This window comes from Ochotona princeps, chromosome 14 (assembly GCF_030435755.1).
Source record: "Ochotona princeps isolate mOchPri1 chromosome 14, mOchPri1.hap1, whole genome shotgun sequence".
Taxonomy (NCBI): domain Eukaryota; kingdom Metazoa; phylum Chordata; class Mammalia; order Lagomorpha; family Ochotonidae; genus Ochotona; species Ochotona princeps.
Genome location: NC_080845.1, coordinates 16,227,681 through 16,248,023, shown reverse-complemented (window position 1 = coordinate 16,248,023; position 20,343 = coordinate 16,227,681). Strand labels below are relative to the sequence as shown.

The following is a 20,343-nucleotide window of genomic DNA, read 5'->3' as shown; positions in this document are numbered from 1 at the left end:
GCCGGGCCAGAGCAAGATGTACCTCCGGTTTTCAGTGGTCCAAGGTCATGGTAAAGGTGGGATTTAAGCCTCTGGGTTCCTAACCGAGTACTCCTTCTGATTGTCAAATTCCCCCAGAAACAGGGGCCTAGTACCTCCCCTGGAGGTCACCTGCCAAGCTGAATGTGGATTCCACTTATCTCTACCCAGGCCTGCCTTCCTCCCAACCACCTGCTCACCTGCTCTGTCACTTACTGGTTTGCTGGCCGCCTCTGGGGTCCTCTCGCTCCGGGGTAGCTCCTTGCTATTTCTGCCCTTGGATGCTGTCTGTCTGCCCCGACCTGGGGCGCTTGCCTCGGCCTCCCCAGCGTCCACGCCACTGTCCTCGCTCAGGGTCTGCCCGCTGTCTGAGAGCTGCGAGAGCGTGGAGGCTGCTGGCAGGAGGGGAAAGGAGAGAGCAACAGCTTAGCCAGCTGAGGCCAAGGAGAGCTTCCTGGAGGTGTGATGGAGCCAGAGGCTAGAAGACTGGGGGTAGTTTCCCTGAGCAAACAGAGGGAGGAATGAGGGGGCTGAAAAGCTGGGTGGGGAGCAGCATGGAGAATGCCCACCCGGTGAACATTTGCCCTTCCAACACAACCTGGCTCGAAGGCCACTGCATCCAGCCTCAACCTCCTAGTCTCAGTGTTGTGGCTGATTAGAGGTCAGCAGGCAAACCCAGCTCACAGGCATGGCTCTGCACGAGTTAATTTTTAACAACAACCTGACACATTCCAAGCAGGAGATTTCTCATATAAGTTACATTTCTGAATTGCACTTGTGTCCCATGAAGATGCACATGTCATCTGTATGTTAATAAGAAAGTTTTTCAGAAGGTTCATTTAGGAGGTAGCTGTTTGGCACAGTCAACAAGCCACTGCATGGGAAGCACACATCTCATACTGGCGTGCCTGGTTCGAGTCCTGGGTCCAAGGCTTCCAGGCTGCAGGTGCTAGGATCCCTGGCCACCACTGTGGGAGACAAAGGGGGTACTTGTAGGCTCCCAGCTTTGCCCTGGCCAATCCTTGGCTGTTGTGTACATTAAGGGAGTGAACCAGTGGATGGGAGATTTCCCTTCATCTTTCTGATTTTCAAATAAAATGAAAATAAGCAATTTTAAAGTTTATTTTGGTGCAAAACATTTTTAAATCCACATACATATTTTCTCCTAATGTTCATATTGTATGGATGCTGCAGACACAGACACCAGAGTAAACTTTTAATTTCATTTTGCATGAACTTTTAAGTCTCTTCATTTTTTTTTTTTCTTTTTAATGAAATTTCCAGCTTCCCAACAACAGCACAGGAAGGTCTGGCCCTGGCAGGACCCCAGGCCTGAACAAAGTGGGGGGGGGGCGTGACTACCCAGAGATGCTCCCCTCAGGCAAGTCACACTTGAGTCTGGCAGGTGAGACCTGGAGCCTCCTGATGCTGTGCGGGCCCTGGAGGACACCACAGCTTCCCTGAGCCTCTGCCTTCTGGTCCCAGCACAGGAGCAGTGGCGGCCATCAGAAAGGCAGACAGATAGCAGAAGTACAGAGAAGCAGTGGAAAGAACAGCCTTGAGCTAGACTACCTGGTTCTAACTGCTGATGCCCCTTACTCTCCTCATCTGTGAAATGGGAATAGCAACAGCACTAGCCTCGCAAGGCTGTTGGGAGGATTCCATGAGTTAGTGATGCTGGCAAGGCCCTCAGAGCTGTGCTGGGCCACAGAGAGCACTCAGAATGAGCACACCTGATATCTCTCAGTCACAGGCAGTCAGTGTGCCTGCTAGTGCAATGCCAACGCTGGCTCCTCTCCCTGTATCCTGCTTCCTGCATCACCTTAGCAAGCGGCTGATGCAGACACCTTGCATTCTGAACCTATTCAGTGCATGTCCCCTGCCTGGCCTGTCTTTTTCCATGGTCACAGTGAAGTTGAAGTATGGCTGCACCCACAAGATGGCAGCAGACTCCACCAAAATGCACCCAGTCTCTCCAAGAGGAGGGAGAGACCTAACGCCTTCTGTGAGGGAAAAGCAGCTCTCCCACTCCGCTGCCTCACCTGGCAAAGCAGCAGCAGCAGCCTGCAATGGGGTCTGCCCGCTCCATGCTGCATTCTGACCCCATAGCCCCATGTCCCTTCTGCCAGGGAGCCAAAGATTCTCCTGCAATCCACACCTTCCCACAGCACCTGCTTGGTGCCCAGCCCCGGAGACAACAGAAGCCATCTGGCCATGAGCAAGTTCACTTGTATCACTGGAATTCAGGGGTGAATACCAGGGGGCAGAGGGAGCTAGAGGAGTCCCCCAGAGCTGGTGGTCCCCTACTGGGGCTGATGTCCATCTCTCAGCTTCCTGACAACAAAGTGCAGAAGGCAGAGCAGCTAGCTGGTGAGCAGCCACACGCTAGTCCGGGACACAGATTCCAGCTCAAGTCTCTGCCCGCACCAAGGCCACCTTCATATCATACCCAGGGAACTGCTCCCCTGGCTGCCCAGGCCCTGAGCCGGGGGGCAGCCAGGCAAGGTCCTGGCTCTGCCAAGCACCCAGAGGACAGCATGTGCCCAGCATCACAGAAGCCACTCTGTTGCTGCCCAGGGGGAGGTACTCACTGCGTGCCTGGGGCAGTGCCCTCACTTCGTTCACATCAGGCTCGCTGTCTGGCCGGTGGACCTCCACCATGACGAAGTGCTGGTTACTGCCCACTTGGTCCGGGTGGCCAGAGGGCGAGAGTGGTGGCAGGCAGCTCCCGGCCCCCGTGGCCTCAGCTGGTGGGCTTTTCAGGTGAGGGGGTGATTGGACCCGAGGGAAGGGGCCGATGGGGTGCTGGCTGACCCTGGACAGGTGGGCGTCTAGTGGCCTCTTGGAGCCGGGGTTGGTAGGGGAGACAGACGCGTAGATGGGGGAGGAGAGCGAGTCCTGTGCAGAGGGAGTCCCCAGGGTGGCTGCGGTGCCTGCCGGTGGGCTGCGGGTCCTGGGAACTGAGAAGACGATGCCCGAGTGGGAAGAGGCTGAGGAGGGCGCTGGGGGGTCCTCTCTCCCTGGCTTCTTCAGCTGGCCCAGAGCGGGTGGGGGAGGTGGCGGCTTACAGCTGGGCAGCCCCTCGCAGGTGGGTTTGACGTCATCCTGCCAAAAGACCCAACAGGAGTAGAAGGAGTCAGAGTCCATGGCGGCTGGGAGAGGGAAGGTTGGAGCGACTGGCCTGCCTGGAATTCTGTCCCTGTTCTCTGGGCTCCAGTCCACGCACGTCTGAATTATGTAGCACCTGGTGGAAAACCTCTCTCGCATCAGCCTCAGGATCTTGGTGGTGTCTCTGGGGACGGCATCATTACCTTCGAGAACTGGAGTTCCTAGCACCAGCCAGGGCTTGTCACAGACAATGAGACCTCATCCGGGGTGAAATGGGGAAGGTATGAATGTGTACACAAGGCATGTCTCAGACTTCTCTTTATAGGAGGTTCTCTCGGCCCCCAGAGACACAGCATCTGATAAGGCCAGGGTGAGCGGTGACAGAGCAATCAAGGGTCACCTGGGCTATGAGACTGGGTGGTCCTGGACAAGGTGTACCCGTGTCTCTGGGCACTGGGCACAAAGCACAGTCACCTGGCAGCACTGGTGTGGGGCTGGAAGGGGCCTCATTTATAAGGTGTCCCTAAGCAGTAGGTACACAGTGAGTGGTGACTGTGATTACAGGGAAGCTCTTGCCTCTGCCAGGCCATGCCAACCCCTACCAAGCTCTGACAGCCTTACTGCATGGCACAGTATGCTATTATCATCTCCATTTCACAGACAGCAAAACTGAGGTGCAGACTCAACAACATGGCCATAGTCACACAGTCAGAGACAGAAGTGGGATCTGAGCCCAAGTGACACCAAGTGACACTCAAGTGACTCTAGGTGGTCAGGTCCAGATTCTCTGGCCCCTGCTGCTGATGGCAGAGCAGGTGTACTTGAAGGGGTGGCTCAGAGCAGACACCTCTGTCCTCCACCCTTTGATCCCCCACCTCTGCCCTGTGGCTGTGCCTGAGAGGATGAGCCCCTGAGGGCCCTATCACAACCCACGGCCACAGGGCCAGCCAGGGCTTACCACGGACACATCTGGGAGGGCATTGACATTGCCCTGGACGGCTTCGCCAGTCTCCTCGAGGTCCAGAGTGTTCTGGAAATGGACAAGAACAGGTGAGCAAGCAGACATAGAAGGGAAAGCTGGCTTGTTGTGCAGGACACCAGAACCTGCCTTTAGCTGGGGTGGGTCCCTACAGAGTGAACTCTGCCCATGGCAACAAAGTCACTTCTCCCACTGGTCACTCGGCTGTTCACCGCTTGGGGGACTCAGGTCTCCCTGTACTTTCAGGGAAGGGCCACCGGGGCTGTCTCCAGCCCCAACTGGCAGATGGAGACCAGAAGATTCCCCAGCCCCTGTCCAATGTGGGTGGCCATCAGTCAAGGACCTGAACAGGCTCCAGAAGTGGACTCGCCCTCCTGCACCTGGACCCCCCCACCTCCCACCACCTTCTCCAATCCTCAGGTTCTGATGCTTTGGCTTTGGACTTGGGCAGCTTTCCTGGGCCTCTTGCTTGCAGATGGAGGATGGGGCAAGGACTTCCAAGTCTCTATAAGCAACTGCCTCCTGGGTCTGTATGCAACTCCTAGGATCTGTGGCCTGGGGGAGCCTGGACAGCAGCTTCTAACCCCTGGCTCCAACTCCACACTACGGACCAGACTTCACTGAACAGCCATTGAAGCTGCAGACTGGCAAGGGACTGGGGACACCCCCACCACAGCCTTACAAAGCTTAGAGACAGTGGGGAGAGATGACAGGGCAGTGGGGCAGAGAGGGGCATAGAACACAGCCAGACGGGAGGGGGCATCCAGGGAGGCTTCCTGCAGGCTCAAAGCTGGGCAGAGGATCAGACAGAGGCACAGAGCATGAAGGCAGGAAGGAGACAGTGGGTGCTTGAGAGTCCTTGAGCGGAGCCCTGAGGCTTGGGCCTGAGAGCCACAGGTTGCCATGCAGACAGGGTCAAGTTTGTCCTCTCCCAAGGTCCCTTTACCCCAATCCTCTCCCGCCACACTCAGCAGTCTTGGGGCCTCCATCTGGAACCTCCATCTGGAACCTTCTTCTTGGTGACCCCCAGTGCAGTGTTTGCTCAGTTTCTGAAGACCCTGCTCATGTGCCACCTCGTCTCTGAGGAATCCCTCCCCAACCCCGATCACATACCTGCTGCTCCTCTTTTCTGATCACTCTCCCCCACCATGCAGCCCTGATGAAATAGGAATCAGGTCGCGTCTCCTCCCAGTGCAGATGGTCCCGGGGCCCTCCGGCTCACTTGCAGGAAATTCCAGACTCCTCACTCATGGCGCCTGCGTGGCCGGGCTTTCCCTTGCTGCTTCTCTAACAGGCTGGCCTCATTTCTGCATCTGCACTTGCTCTCACTGCCCACCCCCGGTTCATGGCACATCCACTTCCTTCCTTTGGGTCTGACCTCAGTGAGTTCCTCCCTGACCTGCCTGGCTACAACAGTCTCGCATACCACCATCCTCCTTATGCCCCGAAACCCTGCCTGTTTTTCCCGTTTACCAAGCATCACTACCTGACTGCCTCTGACTTATTGCCTTGTCTCTCACCTTAGGCTACAAACTCTGAGAACGCAAACTTGGGACTACCTGGGTCCCCACTTTTTTTTTGTTTGATGAGTGTTTGCCAACTGAATTACCGAGCCCATGATTGACGGCAAACGACTCCGCCCACCATGGAACAGAATCCTGAGGTGATAGCAAGCAGAGTGGTGGTTTGGTCCTTTGTCTGGAGCAGTGGTGATGGTTAGGACTGAGGGTGGAAGCAGCAGGGTCACTGGCTCCACCCCCTCTCCGAGGCAGACCCCTATGCCCGTGGTCTCCCTGAAGCCTTGAGCCAGAGGATCCTCTAATCGCAGAGCCCTCCCAGCTCTACCGCACGCAAACTCCAAGCGCGTCATCTGCCGCATGATGTTGCTGGCACTACATCAGGCCAGGGCTGTCATCATGCTGGCTAAACTGAAGCTTCTGTACAACCTCAGCCTCAGGACTGGCTCATTGCTCACAGCTTCCTTCACAGGAAAGGCGCCTGGAGAATGGGATGGGGGCTCTCCCCTCCCCCATTGATGAGTGACCCCTTAGCTTTGCTATCTCTGAGGCTCCTCTGAGATCCCCTGCCGAGCTCACAGTTGAGCAGTGGTGGGAAAATCCATGAATCCCTCCGTGCCTTGGTTTTCTCATCTGTAAAATGGGATAAGAGAAGCACCTGCCAAAACAATTGGCATGTTGATGCCTATAAAACACATCAAACAGAACCTGGCACAACAGACAGGGGAGGGTGACTGTGACATCCCTCTGAGGCTTGGGGGCCTCAAAAGTTTGCCCCAGTGATGAAAAAAAGGATGGAAAGGACACAGAAGCCTGACTGTACAAGCTCCTCCTCCTGAGGTAGGGTGAGTCCATGGCTTCTTGGAAACACAGAGGACATGGAGCTAGGGCAGGCTGCAGGGCTGGGTATCTGCAATTACCTGTCACGACCAGAGGCAGGTGCTGCCCTGCCTTCTGCAGAGGGCATGGGAAAGGGTCCACAGACAGGAGGAAGAGCCTCTACCCGACTGCGACCCTAGGGGCAGCACTATCTGTCCCTTTCGCATCCATCTCAGCTAAAGCTCAGAGAAGGAAGTGACTCACACAGGGTCACAGCGCTGTCCTAGAGTAGATCAGGCTCCTAGCATGCTCTGTGGGTCACCCCAAACCCCACTGCCCTGGCCAAGCCCTGGCCACAGGGGGCAGGGCCCTGACTCCATGGGGACCTGTCTGGGCTGGCAACTCAGCCACTGTAGGCCCCTGGTTTCAGCTTTCTGTCCTTGTTGTTCCTGGCATCCTGGTGCCCAGAAAGAAGGTGGAAGAGGGGGAGGGCTGGAGGAGGGATTCCTGAAGTGGTGCACATGGCAGCCAGCCCAGAGTCCAGCCCTGCCTAACTCCATCTGCTGAATCCAGACGCTCAGGAGCCCTGAGTCCCCGAGCCATGTTCTGTGTGCTTCGGAAATAGCTGCAGACAGCAGGCTAAAAACCTAGGGGGAATGTGTCAGCAGAAACACAGAACAGACATCGTCCAAAGCAGGCTCAAGGTCAGAGCTGGCTCAAGGTCAAAGCCAAAGCCTCTGCGTCCTGGCCCCATCGCACCCCACCAGAGCTGCTTGGGGCTCTGTTGTCTGTCATTCACTGAAGGCAGAGCCCAGCTGAGGGTCTAGATCCCACGATTTAATGCTGGGAGCCCTCCCACAGTGCTAGGAGACTGCGGCTCAGCAAGGGTAGGTCACCAGCCTGGGTTGCACAGCCAGGACTGAGCAGGAAGCAGAACACCACACGAGGCCTGACTGCACGAGCCTGTCCTCCAGGACAGATTGTTGTGGCCCCCAACACCTGCTGCGCCACTGCTTCTCTCCCAACCCCCACATCTGTGCTGCTTTAGGCAGTCCTCATCCTTACTGTCTGAGTTGGCCCACGCACAGTTCCCAGAGTCTGGGTTGGGGTCCTGATGAGGAGGCAAATTGAAACGATACAAGATGCCCAGGATTTGCCCTATGCCAGCCTCTGCCACCGGCCTTAGGTGCTGCAAGGCGAGGCAGGTAAGGCCTGGCTTGGCTGTTGTCAAGGTCAGGTGCTGTCAAGGCCAACTAGGCAGAAAGAGGCCTCCCCACCCTCTGCAATTCCCAGGTATGCCAGCTTCCCTCAACGCACCATGGCAGGGGCTCTTACATATCTCCACTTCCTTGACTCGGGCCAATAGGCTTCCCTCACCCCCAGGCTGTCTAAGGGGAAACTGAGGCATGGAGGCAGAAAACTTCTGGAATATTACTACGGGAGAAGAAGGGCAGAGAGGGAGACCAGAGAGGGGGAAATGAGAATAAGACGGGGAGAGGGTGCACAAGAAAGGGCCGAGAGGTGGGGAGACAGAGAGGGCGGGATGGGGACCGGGGACAGTACGGGAGCCAGGTGAAGCTGGAAGCCCTGAAATTGCTGGAGGGCAAAGGGGTGGCAGTCAGAGGACCTGAGGACTTTGGGGACTAGATTACAGATTCAGGGAGTGATAGCCACACTGGCAGGAATAGGGGAGCACCAAACCCCCATTTTCTCCACAGAGTGGTGTTGGAAGCTGGGTTGGTGAAGGTGGCCTGGGTGCCAACACCCAGCCCGTGGCAGGTGTGGCTGAGTCCCACTCCTGACAAGGGCAGCACTTGGTGTTGTCAGCTATCTGCTCCACTTACCACATCGGAGCACCAGGGCACAAAGGCAGAAGGCTATGGGGAAGCTTGTGGGTGGAGCCTTCCGATGCCCAAGTGGGGAAGGGAGGGACAGGGCGGATCACAGGAGACTGTCCCACGGTTGACCAGATGTTTTTCCTTCTGCTCTGAATCTCCCTCCCACGATCTGGGGGAAAGCAGGTCATCACTGGGTAGGGAGAGAGTGATCCAGAATTCCCAGGAGGTCAGGATTGGAGGGTCCCTTGGGAATAACGTCGGAAAGCAGGAACAGGATGGGAACTGAGTCCGGCTGGTAGGTAAACAGCCCAAATTCCTATCCAGTTCTGAGACCCACACTCCCTGCTTGAAAGGACGGAGGGAACAAAGCCTCTGCTGTCCCTGAGGAAGGCACAGAGCTTCTCAATCACATCCTCTTGGTCATCACAGGCGGTGCCAAAGCCCATGGACACTCACCAGGACTTCACACTGACATGGTCACTGACCTGTAGCCTAGCCTTGGTACAAGCTGTGCTAGCCAAACAGCCTTAGAAGATGCTTTCCCATGTTGAAAACTGTCTCCTGGGCCAAAGTCATGATGCGTTAGGAAAGTTACCACCTATGTGATGCCAGCATCCCATAGGAGCACCAGTTGGAATCCTGAGAGGGTGGGGGGTTGCAGAACACAGGTACCGAGAATCCAGAGCCCCTCTGCCATGCGCCCGCTCACACCAGGTGAATTCATGCCATGCCAGGCAGCCCCTCCTTTCCCCGGTTGTCCTGGCCATTGTCTTTTGGGAACAAACAGTCTGGAAGCAGCACTAAGTGTCTCTTCTTCACACATGACCACAAACCTGGTTTGCTGATGGGGAAGGCAGCCCTAGATTCCTTCTGTTTGACATCTGGTTAGAGGGCTGTCAGCTGCAGAATGAGGCGCAGTTAATCAGGGCAAGCGGCTGCATGGCTTGGGCCAGGGAATGTGAGTGAGATGGAAGCCACATGCTGGGAATTGGGGTCACCGGCAGCCAGCCCGGACACCTCACATCACTGAAAGGTTGGAAGATGACTCTGAAGGCAGCTGGGGGTGCCTCTTTTTGGGCCCTGCCCCCCACTTCTCAATGCCATGAGAAGCACGTGGTTCCTGCCTGCACGCCACCTGCTCTCCCTGGGTAGTAGGGAAAGGACACTCAGGATGATGGAGAAGCAGTGTGACAAGTGTCCCAGTGGGGACGGATGAGCACAGGCGGCTGTTAGCTAAGACACCTGCATTCCACACTGCAGAACTCGCCTTGGATACTGGCCTCTGGCTCCTGAGTCCAGCTTCCTGCTAAGGCAGAGCCTAGGAGGCAGCAGCGATGGCTCAAACACTAGGGTTCTTTCCATTCCCATGGGAGACCTGGATTGAGAACCAGGTTTCCCATGAAAGACCTCAATCCAGCTCTGGCTATTGCAGGCTTCTGGGAGAATGAGCCTGTGGATAGGAGCTCTCTCTGCACATCTCTGTCTCTTAAATAACAGAATGAATGAATTGTAAAAGTCCTGTGGACTCTACAAGGGAAGGAAAGGGGCCTGAGAAAGGATTTTGCTGTCTATGTAGAATCCAGTGTTGTCTGCTACTCGGCAGCACTGCAGCCAAAGCTTGCATGGATGATGCAATGGGCCAGGACCTGGTGCCCACAGTGGCCCTCACTCAGGTGTGTACAGAGCTGTGGGGAACCCAGGGCCACCATTCCATGCTCTACCTCCCTGAGTGGCTCCTGGCCCCTCCCCACACAAACAGTGCAGAGTGGGAGTCGTTGGGGAGGTTTGCCTGGGTCCTAGGGTGAGGGGCTCTCCTCAGGACACTCTGCAGGGCAGGGCCAGGGTAGATAGAGAGTGTGGGATTTGGGGCTTCTGGGTTGAGGCCCCATGGCCTGAATACCTGTGGGGAGGTTCCAGGAAGTGGAGGTTTCTGTCCTACAGCCCTGCAGGCACACAGAGTCCCCAGGCTGAGACATGCCATGTGTAAATGTCCTCCCCAGGAAATACCAAGGCAGGGCCCAAGCAGGTAGCCCAAAAACACATCTCCTAGCAGCTCAACCTGCACCACCACCCTGGCCCTGTGTGGCCCACAGACTTCTGGGCCTGGCTATTTCCTGAGAGGAAACCTGCTCATCTTTGAACAGTCTCATCCCTGGCTAAGAATAATCAGAGGGATCCTAGGAAGATAGGATTAGGTCATGTCCGTTCCTGCTCTTAGCCACCTTGTTCAAGTCCAAGACCCCAGCACACAGCTGCCCTTGTCCAGGCCTGACCTGTACTCACCCTACTCCACCTTGTGGGCCTCCTGGAGCTTACTCAGGGGCTGCAGCCACAGCTCTACCTCAGGACCTTTGCATATGCTGTTTCTGCATTGAACTGCTCTTTCCCCAGATGTGGGTATGCCTATCTCCCTTCTTTCCTCAAGTGCCACTTTCTAGTCACCCATCCCTTAGCTATCTCCTTCTCTGTCTTCCCCACCCTCTTACTGCTTACTACGCTTAACAGTCTGTATAGAGGCCAGCACCATGACACAACAGGTTAAGCCACTGTGGGTGATGCTGGAATGCCAGTTTGAGTCCTGGCTACTGTGTGTCAATCCAGCTTCCTGCTAATTCACCTGAGAAGACAACTACTGTCCAAGAGCTACTGCCCAAGCTCTTGGACCCCTGCCACCCATGTGGGAGACCAGGATGGAGCTCAGGCTCCTGGGTTCAGCCTGATCCAGCCATGGTTATTGCATCCATTTAGGGATTGAATCGGCAGATAAAATCTCTCTCCCTCCCTACATTTCAAACATACAAATACATTTTTTTAAAAAAATCAAGCCTATGCAGTTAAGATAGTTATCTTCTGTGCTGCCTGTCTTTCCTTCTCACTCTGAATTCACTACGGAACGGGTTTCTTTGTTGTTTAGCACCAAACACCTAGAACTGTACAGAGTAAGTGCTTAAAGCGTATTAGTGGAAAGGAGGGGCAGGCAGACAGAAGGCAGACAGACAGACAACTAAGGCAGCTGGCGAGGTTCAGGGAAGGGTCGCTGCCAGGGCAGGTGTCCGCTGTGCCAGCGCCAAGGCTGGCAGGTTGGAACCCGCCTGCACACTTCCTAGAGGTGTGACCTGGAGCTTCCCCAGCTCCCGCTCTCTTCTGTGCAAACTGGGACCCCCCGTCCCAGCTCCCAGTACAGAGAAGGGTTCTCACAGAGCCATGGTGGTCCACCGCCAGTCCTGCCACTACAAGATCTAGACTGTTTGCATGAGTCAGGGTGTGGGCTGGGTACCAGGGCACAGACTCCGCAGTTGTGTTAGGGAGCAACTTAGACAGGACGACTGAATAGATTCTGAGAACACAGAGACAGGGGCTGGGGCCACAGGAGGCGTCAGGTGTTGGAAGAGTTGGGGAGCAGGGGAGGGAAGCTGAAAGTCACCCCTTGGGGAGGAATAAGGGAGGTCCTTGGTTGGGAGAGGTGGTGCTGAGCTGAGCAGGCACCACACAGAGGGGATTGTTAGGCTGCAGAAGTAGGAAGGAGAACTTTCCAGAGAGAGAGAGAGAGCACATGTGCACACGCAGAGGCTGAGAGATTGCTCAACCTCAGAGCACAGACATGGTCACCCTGGTTTTACAGATGCTAAAAGTGAGGTCACACAGGGGACCTTGCCTCTGAGGTCACACCTGAACTGTGATTCAGAGGAGCCACATTCACACTAGAACACAGAGTACCAAGCACCCCTGGACTCACTAAGGCCAGGGGGTGGCAGGAAGGGTCCACCCTACCACGGCCCCAGTTAGGGGACCCCGCCACGCCCACCCTCAGGAAGGAAGGTACCTCCATCAGGTCTATAAGCCACAGCAGCCGTTCCTGGGGAGGGACGATGGGCGAAAAGGCAAAAAGAAAAATACATCAAATAAACAGCAGGGAATGGGGCAGGCACAGCAACAACCCTGCCCCCAAACCACACGCACACATGCAAAACACACGTGACCTGGGGCCTCTTTTGTTCACCAGGAATGCTCCAGGCAGGAGGACGGGAGGGGGTTGGGGAGGAGGAAGAGGCTGCCCTGCTGTAATCAGCACCCTTGATCCTGCCTGAGTGCTATGAAGCAATGACACTTGTTCTTAAGGCAGGGGGCCTGGGGACGAAGGCCACTCTCCATCTGGCAGAGAGACCAACAGGCTTGGGCAGGGAAAGTGACTTGCCCAGGATGGTGCCTACTTTCCTGAAAACAACCCCTGTTGGGTGCCTGGATTGGAGGAGGCTTGTATTTCAGTTGTGGGGGGCACCAAGCAGAGAACCTGCAGACAGTCCTGGGGGTTCATTGCTGGGCAGCTGGTGGGATGGAGGCTGGGAGTGGCAGGCCTGCAGCCTGGAGCTGCCCAGAGCCTCAGGGAGAAAAACCCAAGGATGGCAGTGTTTGCAGCCCTCGGAGGTGAGTAGGCAGCACTGCAGGATGCTGGACACAGGGCTCCTCTCTCCTGGTTAAGGTTAGGGTTAGTGAACTGGAGGAAGCCACAGCACTGCTCCACCTAGTGGGGACCCCAGGTGAAACAACCTCTTTCTGCCCCTTAGCGGGTCATGAACTGCCCCGTTTCTAGGGGGCTCTCTAGGGACACCCATCACCTGTGCCCAGAAATTCCCTCTTAAAGTCACCCTAATACCTCAGGGGGTCCCATTAGGAGGAAGAGCCTCTTGGGGAGGTCAGGGCTCATGGCCTTTGCTGGAGGCCACAGCAGGGAGCCCAGGCAGGCAGGTGGTCACTGTGGGCCAGTCAGGGCTGAGCTGACCCCTGCCCAGAGCCCCTGTCAGTTGCCCCAAGCCCCCTACTGCTCCGGCCTCATCTACTCTCAGGGCATTCAGGCGGCATGGCCACAGGCACCAGTGACCTCAGTTCATTCATCCTTGGAGACACCTCGGCCTGAAGAGGAGTCCAGAGTCTAAGTCCAGACCGACTACTTCCCAGACCAGTAACATGCTGCCCCGCCCATGGGCCTTCTCATCCCTCATTCTAAACGGACAATCCTGGGACTCCAGTTGGCAGCCCCAGGCTGTGGAGCACTGGCTCACGGCTCCTGGCACCCCATTCCCTGTGGGTACCATCAGAGCCAAGCTCAGTAGAGCCAGATCTGGAGGATAATGGTCATGTGCGCCAAGTCCCTGAAGCCTGACAGTGCCCACAGTCTGAATGCTACATCATAGCATATGCTCAGTACAAACAGGAAGTGTGGGGTGGGGCTGACTGACCTCTCCCAACTCAGTGGTTAAGACATCGCCACCTGACTCCTAGCTCCAGCTCCTGACTCCTGCCAATGCAGACCTCAGGAGGTAGCAGTGATGGCTCAAGTGACTCGGTTCTTGCCATCTATGTGGGGAACCCTGGAGTTAGTGTAGGGCCCCTAATCAGCTCTGAGAGCTACAGGCAGGAGGGAGAAAAGCCAGCAGTGGGAGCCTTCTCTGTTGGCCTCTCTCTGCCTTTCAAACAAATAAAATTAAAAACCAAGCAAGAAAGAAGTATCCTCCTTGTCCCCAAACATAAAACCGCCTCCTCTGCAGCCATGTTCAGAGTCCCAGGACATGCATGCTAATTTCTGGGGTCACCTCAGGAAGCAGACAAGGTTCCCCAAAGTGGTGGTAACAGGGTGGAGCCTAGCAGGGCCTGACATCTTCCTGGCCACCCCTGCTGTACTGTCTGAAATGAGCAGCAGCCCCTGGAAAGACACCAAGAGGCCCTTCTCCAAGCCCCTCCCTGGGATGAACCCACCTCCCGCATCCTTGGGGCACAAGTACACCCTGAATTTGCAAGAAAGTCAAGATGGGCTTGGGGGATCACAGCTCCTGTGGCCACTATTTCCCCACCATTTACCGAGTGCAGCCTCCAGGGGCTGGGGACAGGACTACTGGTCCTTCATCTGATGCCCCACTACTGGAGTGCTTTTCTTCTAACCTCTGCCCCTACCCTCAGGCTATGAGCCCCACAGGGGAAGGGTCATGGCTCTCACTCACTAGTTGCCCCTGGTATGCCGTGGGCACTCAGGAAGTTATTGGGTTCTTACAGATGGAGAAGCTGAGGCTTGGAGAGGCAGACTACAGATCAGGTAAGTAGGGGTACTGGGATTCAAACCCAAACTGATCTCATTCCAAAGCTGGTATCTGAACTCCACCCCCAGCCACCAGGCTGGGGATAGGGCAGGGGCAGCTCACCCTGGCCGAGCTGACGGTGGTGGAGGTGCCATGGCTGCCCGTGGAGGAACCCGTGTCGCTGTAGGAGACCATGGAGTAGGTATCCCCGGCCCCGGGGCCTAGGGGTTGCTGTGCCTTCATGGACTCGATCTCACGCCTCAGCACCAGATGGTCAAAACGGTCCAGGTCTTGCGGGGAGATGACGCCTCTCACCTCTGAGAGGAGTGAGAACTGGGGGTGGGGACGGGCAGTGCACTCAGTCTGGAGCTTCCCCGGCAAGTAAGACAAGACCCCTAGATGAGCTGACTGTGCAGGGCACCTGTCATCCACAGCCCTTGGTGGCTCCCTAGGGCCCTCAGTCTAGACTCCAGGCCCAGCACTGCCCTCTCCTCCTCTTCAGGCCCTGGCTGTCCCTGCCCCCTGTATTTATCCTTGTCTCCTCTGTGAAGTATTCCGAAACAACCCTCCCTGAATAGATTCCATCTCTTCCCTCGGTGAACTTCTGAGCCTCAGCCCCATGGCATTGAAGCTGGTGGTGAGGCACGGTGTCCTGGGAAGCTTGTGAAAGTCCCTGCCAGGGGTTGGCATTGTGGCATAGCAAGTTAAACCACTGCCTGCAGCACTGGCATCTCATATGGGCGCCAGTTTGAGTCTTGGCTGCACCACGTCTGATGCAGCTCCCTGCTAATGCACCTGGGAAAGCAGAAAAGAAGATGGTTCAAGGGTTTGGACCCTATACACTTGTAGGAGACCTGAAAGAAGCTCCTGGCTTCAGACTGGCCCAGTTCTGGGCAATACAGCCATTTGGGGTGTGAACCAGTGGATGGAAGATCTTTCTCTCTGTCTCTCCCTTGCTTTCCCTGTAACTCTGCCTTCCAAATAAATAAATAAATCTGAAAAAAAAGAAAGGAAAGAAGGAAGAAAGGGAGGAAGAAAGACCCTGCAAGAATCTCTTCCAGTCAGCCCCATGCACAGGTGCTAAGGACTCAGCCAGCCTGGGATGGAGCCTGGTGGTGTCAGGGTGTCTGACAGCTTCCTGGGGACAGGGTGCTGTTGTGGTCCCCACTCTCGGGTTCAGGTTCAGTCCAGTCCTGACTTTTCCCGGGTTCTCAGGTAAGCAACTGGGGACAGAGGGCAAGAGGGTCACCTTGGCGTGGGTGTTGAGTAGCTCGAACAGGGCCATGGTGAGGGCGTCCACCGAGACGCTGCCCACGCGGTACTCCTGCAGGTAGTAGGCCAGGGTGGCGCGCTCCTGTTCCGTCAGCAGGTGCCGGGCCTGCTCCTCAAGCAGAATGCGCACCTGGTTCCCCAGGCTGCTGAGGGTCACCTGTGAGCCTGCCAGGCCCCTGTAAAATCCAGGCTGAAAAGACAGAAAGGAAGAGGCCTGCTGACTTTGAGCTGCTCTGCAGCGAGATGAGCGGGCCAAGCCATGGGCAGCGATACAGAAGGGGCACTCAGTGTGCATGGTTCCTGGGTAACGTCAGCACACACAGGAAGTCCCCTGTGGGGATGTCTCTTGCATGGCTGCAACCACACTGTGCCTCGGCCTTTGTCATCTCATCAGATGTGGCCAAGACAGCACCCGTCTCCCCTCCCCTGGTCCCAAGGCCTTCTCTATCACCTGCCTGGAGTTGCTGTGCTGCAGTCATCTGGCAATCGCAAGCACTCCTCTGAGTTCCCAGCTCCAGAATCCCGCCCTTCCCGCAGGAGAGGGAGCCCCCTTCTGTCCCGTCAAGGTGTAGCCTCTTGGTTACTGCCACTCCTCATCCTTTGTACCTGATCAGTGGCATAGAGCATCTTGCTCATGCATCAGTGTTATAGAAGATGTATTTTGCTTTCCTGTGTGTGTTCTTGCCTCTGTGTGATTGCCATGTGGGCAGGGAGCCAGGGATGGTGTGGAACCTGGCAGGCACTCACAGAAATGAGGGCTGTGAGCTCAGAGTGGAGGCCGTGTAGACATCAACTTGGCACCTGTTATCTGATACCAAGCTCCCTACCTGGGGAGTTGTGACAAAGTCTAAAACACCCCGAGATGGAGAATGCCCTACCTTGTGCGTCCCTTCTGCTGTGAGGTCCCCAGGAAACCTGTGAAGAGAGACATGCATGTTCAGCTGTACATCTGAGTGGTTTCAAACCAAGGGACAGGCAGGGTGAAGCTTCGAGAAAACAGCCTCATGGTCTCCATATTCAAGGACTCCTCAGGGATACACAAATCCTTGCACAGATGGGTGGCTCCCAGTGCCCCCAGCAGGAGGACTGGATCTGAGGCTGCTCCCAGCCCCACAGGAGCAGGGCAGTCACACAAGGAGCCAGTGGAGGGGCGGAGGACTGCCCTATGCCCTTAGGGCCCCCGGCCATGGGCAGGGTGGAGTTGGGTAAATTGCAGTGAGTGGGTGATTCAGCTTCTGCCTATGGTTTCACACCAAAAGCTGAGTGCCAGCTGCTGGATTCCTCAGGTTGAAGCAGCAGTGGCAAGCTCAGTTTTTTTTTTTCTTTTTTGAAATGGGAAAGTAGATTTTCAAAAGAGCATTTGCACCTAATTCTTTAAAGCATGCAATATCATGTAGGCAGGAAGAGAGTGAGGTAAGTGAAAGAGACAAAGAAAGAAACAGCTGCTCGGGGGAGGTGTTTGTCTGGGGGGGACACAGCCATCAGACTGATGTCCGATGGGGCCCAGCAGATGACACAGCGCACTACCAGCACCTGTGCAGTCACCAAGCTCCTGTATAGTACTTGAGGACTTGCAAGAGCCTCCAACCCCCATCCCCTCATGGGACGCTCACTAGCAGCAACTGGGGAGATGGCAGGATTCCGATCCTTGCTTTACAGTGAGGGCAATGGGGGATTGAGAGCGAGGCAAGGGCTTGCTTGAGGGCAGAGAAGGAAGGAGGTACTGGGCCCTGCAGTTTGACCTCCCATGGGGGAAACCGAGGCAGGGGAAGGAGAAGGAAACGCTGAAGGCCAGACCTCTGGCCCCTGTAAGCAGGTATGTGTGTAGCAGGGGAGTTGGGGAGGGGCTGAGAGGGGATGTCACTGGCTTGCAGAAAAGACCCTGGGGGTCCTGGAGCAGCCAGACCCTGAGTTGGTGGCGATCTCCCCGATGCGGGAACTGGCAATCCACTTGGTCTCGTCCACGGTGGTGCGGGCATGCGGCAGCCTCCCAACGTCCTTCACTGTCAGCATGAGGTGTCGCGAGGACTTGAGCAGCTTTACTGCCTCGTCGTGCAGGATGCTGAGAAAGCTCCGCCCGTTCACCTCCAGAATCTGGTCCCCGACCTGCCAGGGTCACCATAAACACAGTCAGCAGGATTGCGGGCGGGATGCGGCCTCACACTAGGGGCATCATGACCCTGACACCTCCCTCCCACACACATCTCACACACACACACACACACTTCTTCTCTGAGGTCACTGAGGCTCAGAGAGGTCATGTGGATGCCTGAGGGGCACAGTGCAAGTTAGGCAGAGCCAGCTTTTCATCAGCTGTTTCCAGAATAGATACTTCCTGAACCCCCATCCTCACCCCTCCAACGCGTCACCAAGAGTTTCAGGGTCTATAGCAACATCCCTGGTGTCCTCTTGACCGGACATAAGAGTCACTGCACAAACGGGAATGGGGCAGACCCAGGAAGGGAGCAGGTGGGCACCACGCAGGCAGACTTGCATGTTTTCCTTCTCTGCCTCTATACGGCTGAGATTTCCAACCCCAGCATGCCATCTTATATCACCTTAGAATGTGAGCAACATTTTAATTTATTAAAAGCAACTTCCCATGACAGCAATGTATATACTGCTTGGCTTTTTACTATGGAGCAAACTGCTTTATTCCATAATGTAGAAAAAAAATATTTTTAATGAAAGGATAATAAGGAGGCAAAAAAAATTGCAAACAACCCCAACCTTTGCAATAAAAATAAACATGTGACAAAAATAGAAGTGGTCGGAGGGAAGATCCTGCAGTGCGAGATGGGCCATGTGGCAGGCTTGCAGGACATTCAAACCCAAGCTGGGGCCACTGAGGCCTATGGTAGAGTGGGACATGTTCACGGTCATTGTCACCCACTAAGGCCTGCAAGGGCAGCCACGGAGAGCCAGCTGCCCTGGGCCATTTTGCCTTCTGCCTGGCTTCCCAGCCTGCTGATGGTGCAAAACTGATTCCCGTGGGTCTTACCCAGTGTTTCTTAAAGCAAGGTGAGCCGAGTGAGAGCTGGAGAGGAGATGTGATGAGCTTGCCAAGAGCCAAAAACGCAGTTTCTGTGTCTCCTTGAACTGCCTTGTCCACATCTGGGGAGTTTCCAGCACGGAAAATGGTTGCAGACTCAGTGCTTCCCCTCTGTACCTGCTGTCCTGCTTTGTATCCTGGACTCAGGTACAGCTGGCCATCTGTGCTAAGTTTTGAGTATACCCTGATATTCTCTGCAGCCCTGCTATGTGCCAGGCACCATGCTGAGTGGCATCACTCACAGTCGGGAGCTGTCACCCACTTTCCCACAAGCAGTCCACCTGTGCCCCCAGGGCCCGGTGCACCGTGGGAATCCATACAAACGACCCCACAAGGAAGGCACTCATCCATTCCTACGAGTATCTCTGCCGCAGCCCAGTGGAGATGGCTGTGCTGCACCAGCTGTGCCCCAATCTCAATATGTTCCCCTGACTCAACATCCCCAACATCCTGCAAAGGGGTGCTTCTGCTCCCCATTTCACCAGAGCAAATGGAAACTCAGAGGAAACCCATGGTCTGTGGTTCCAGCTAGTACAGAGGGGCGGCTGAAGCCCATGCTCTGTTTATGCCAGGGCTGCTGCCTGGGATTCTGCTTGGGGACCATGGGAGGGATCATGTGGTATCACTTCAAGTCCAGCATGCCAAAGTCACTGTCCTGCCACCCATCCCTGGTCCTGCTTGCAGTAGCCAGATCTGAACGCCCAGCCCCGTCACCAACTCTGCCTGTGCTCTCTAAGTGGCTGCTCAGCAAGTCCCTTCCAGTCTTCAACTCTGTCCACCCATCTGCCCAACCCTGCATCCTGGTTGCTCCTGCTGCAGTTCCTGAGTGAGCACATCTGTGTCTATACTGGCTGCAAACACGGGCCCCAGAAGGAGCTCATCACTCTCTTGCTGCTTCTCTTTGCTTAAAAATCTCTAAGGACCATCCCTGTCTCCATTCAGCAGATAGCAAAGTGCTATGGTTAAGGCACCCATGAGACCTGGGTTTGCATCTGGCTCTGCTACGTCATGTCATGTGACCCCATGAGTCACCCAGCAAGCCTCTATGCCTCACTTTCCTCAATGTCCTAAAACGGGTCCTGGTCAAGGGTTGTCCTCTAAGTCTTCACGATTTCCAGTGCCTGTGTTCCAATGTCTTGCCCATTATCCCAACTGTCTCCCAGTGCCTCACTCTTTACCCAACCCCCAGTGTTATCTGTCACTTCTCTCCTTCCGTGGCTCTGAATCCAATCCCCGAGAAACTTGCGTCCCTAGAGCTTAGGCAGCCCCAGTTGGTCTCCTTGTAGACAGCGTGAGATGAGATCCGGCAGCAGGTTCTGGCTTGCTACCCGGCAGGCACTCAATATGTGCTTGTGCATGGAGGTGTGGATTTCAACAATTCTTACCTTGCCTCCACAGCCCCCTCCTGGCCTCTCTCTGTTGCTAAGAAGCAGAGCCACAGTGAAGGAGACTCCTACCTTCCCAAAATGGACCACCCACCAGGCCCACTTGTACTCCATCCACTATACAGCCTTCCCCCAGAGGCCGCGCCACCTCTGCCCCTGCTCCACGCTGGAGCCCAGGCTGTGCTGGGCAGCCACTGTTTTGTTTTCATCTTCCTAAATAGCTCTGGCTTTTGTTGAGCTAAAGAAGTCAATTTATTTTAAGATTTATTTTTTATAAGGACAAG

General features: G+C 55.6%; 1 protein-coding gene across 7 annotated transcripts in view; it reads right to left on the bottom strand.

The window, feature by feature from the left end:
* WHRN (whirlin) overlaps positions 1–20,343 on the bottom strand; it is an 83,216-nt gene that overhangs the window by 904 nt on the left and 61,969 nt on the right. The window contains exons 4-11 of one of the 7 annotated variants that reach the window (XM_058672324.1): positions 17,529–17,728; positions 16,501–16,537; positions 15,600–15,812; positions 14,474–14,683; positions 12,085–12,135; positions 4,085–4,156; positions 2,610–3,123; positions 235–413 (exon numbers count right to left, since the gene is read on the bottom strand). In XM_058672324.1, the coding sequence (XP_058528307.1) occupies positions 235–413; positions 2,610–3,123; positions 4,085–4,156; positions 12,085–12,135; positions 14,474–14,683; positions 15,600–15,812; positions 16,501–16,537; positions 17,529–17,728 (1,476 nt within the window). Of the gene's footprint in view, positions 1–218; positions 414–2,609; positions 3,124–4,084; positions 4,157–12,084; positions 12,136–14,473; positions 14,684–15,599; positions 15,813–16,500; positions 16,538–17,528; positions 17,729–20,343 lie in introns of all 7 variants that reach the window. The other 6 variants (XM_058672325.1, XM_004594945.2, XM_058672326.1 and 3 more) reach the window with 6 other exon arrangements.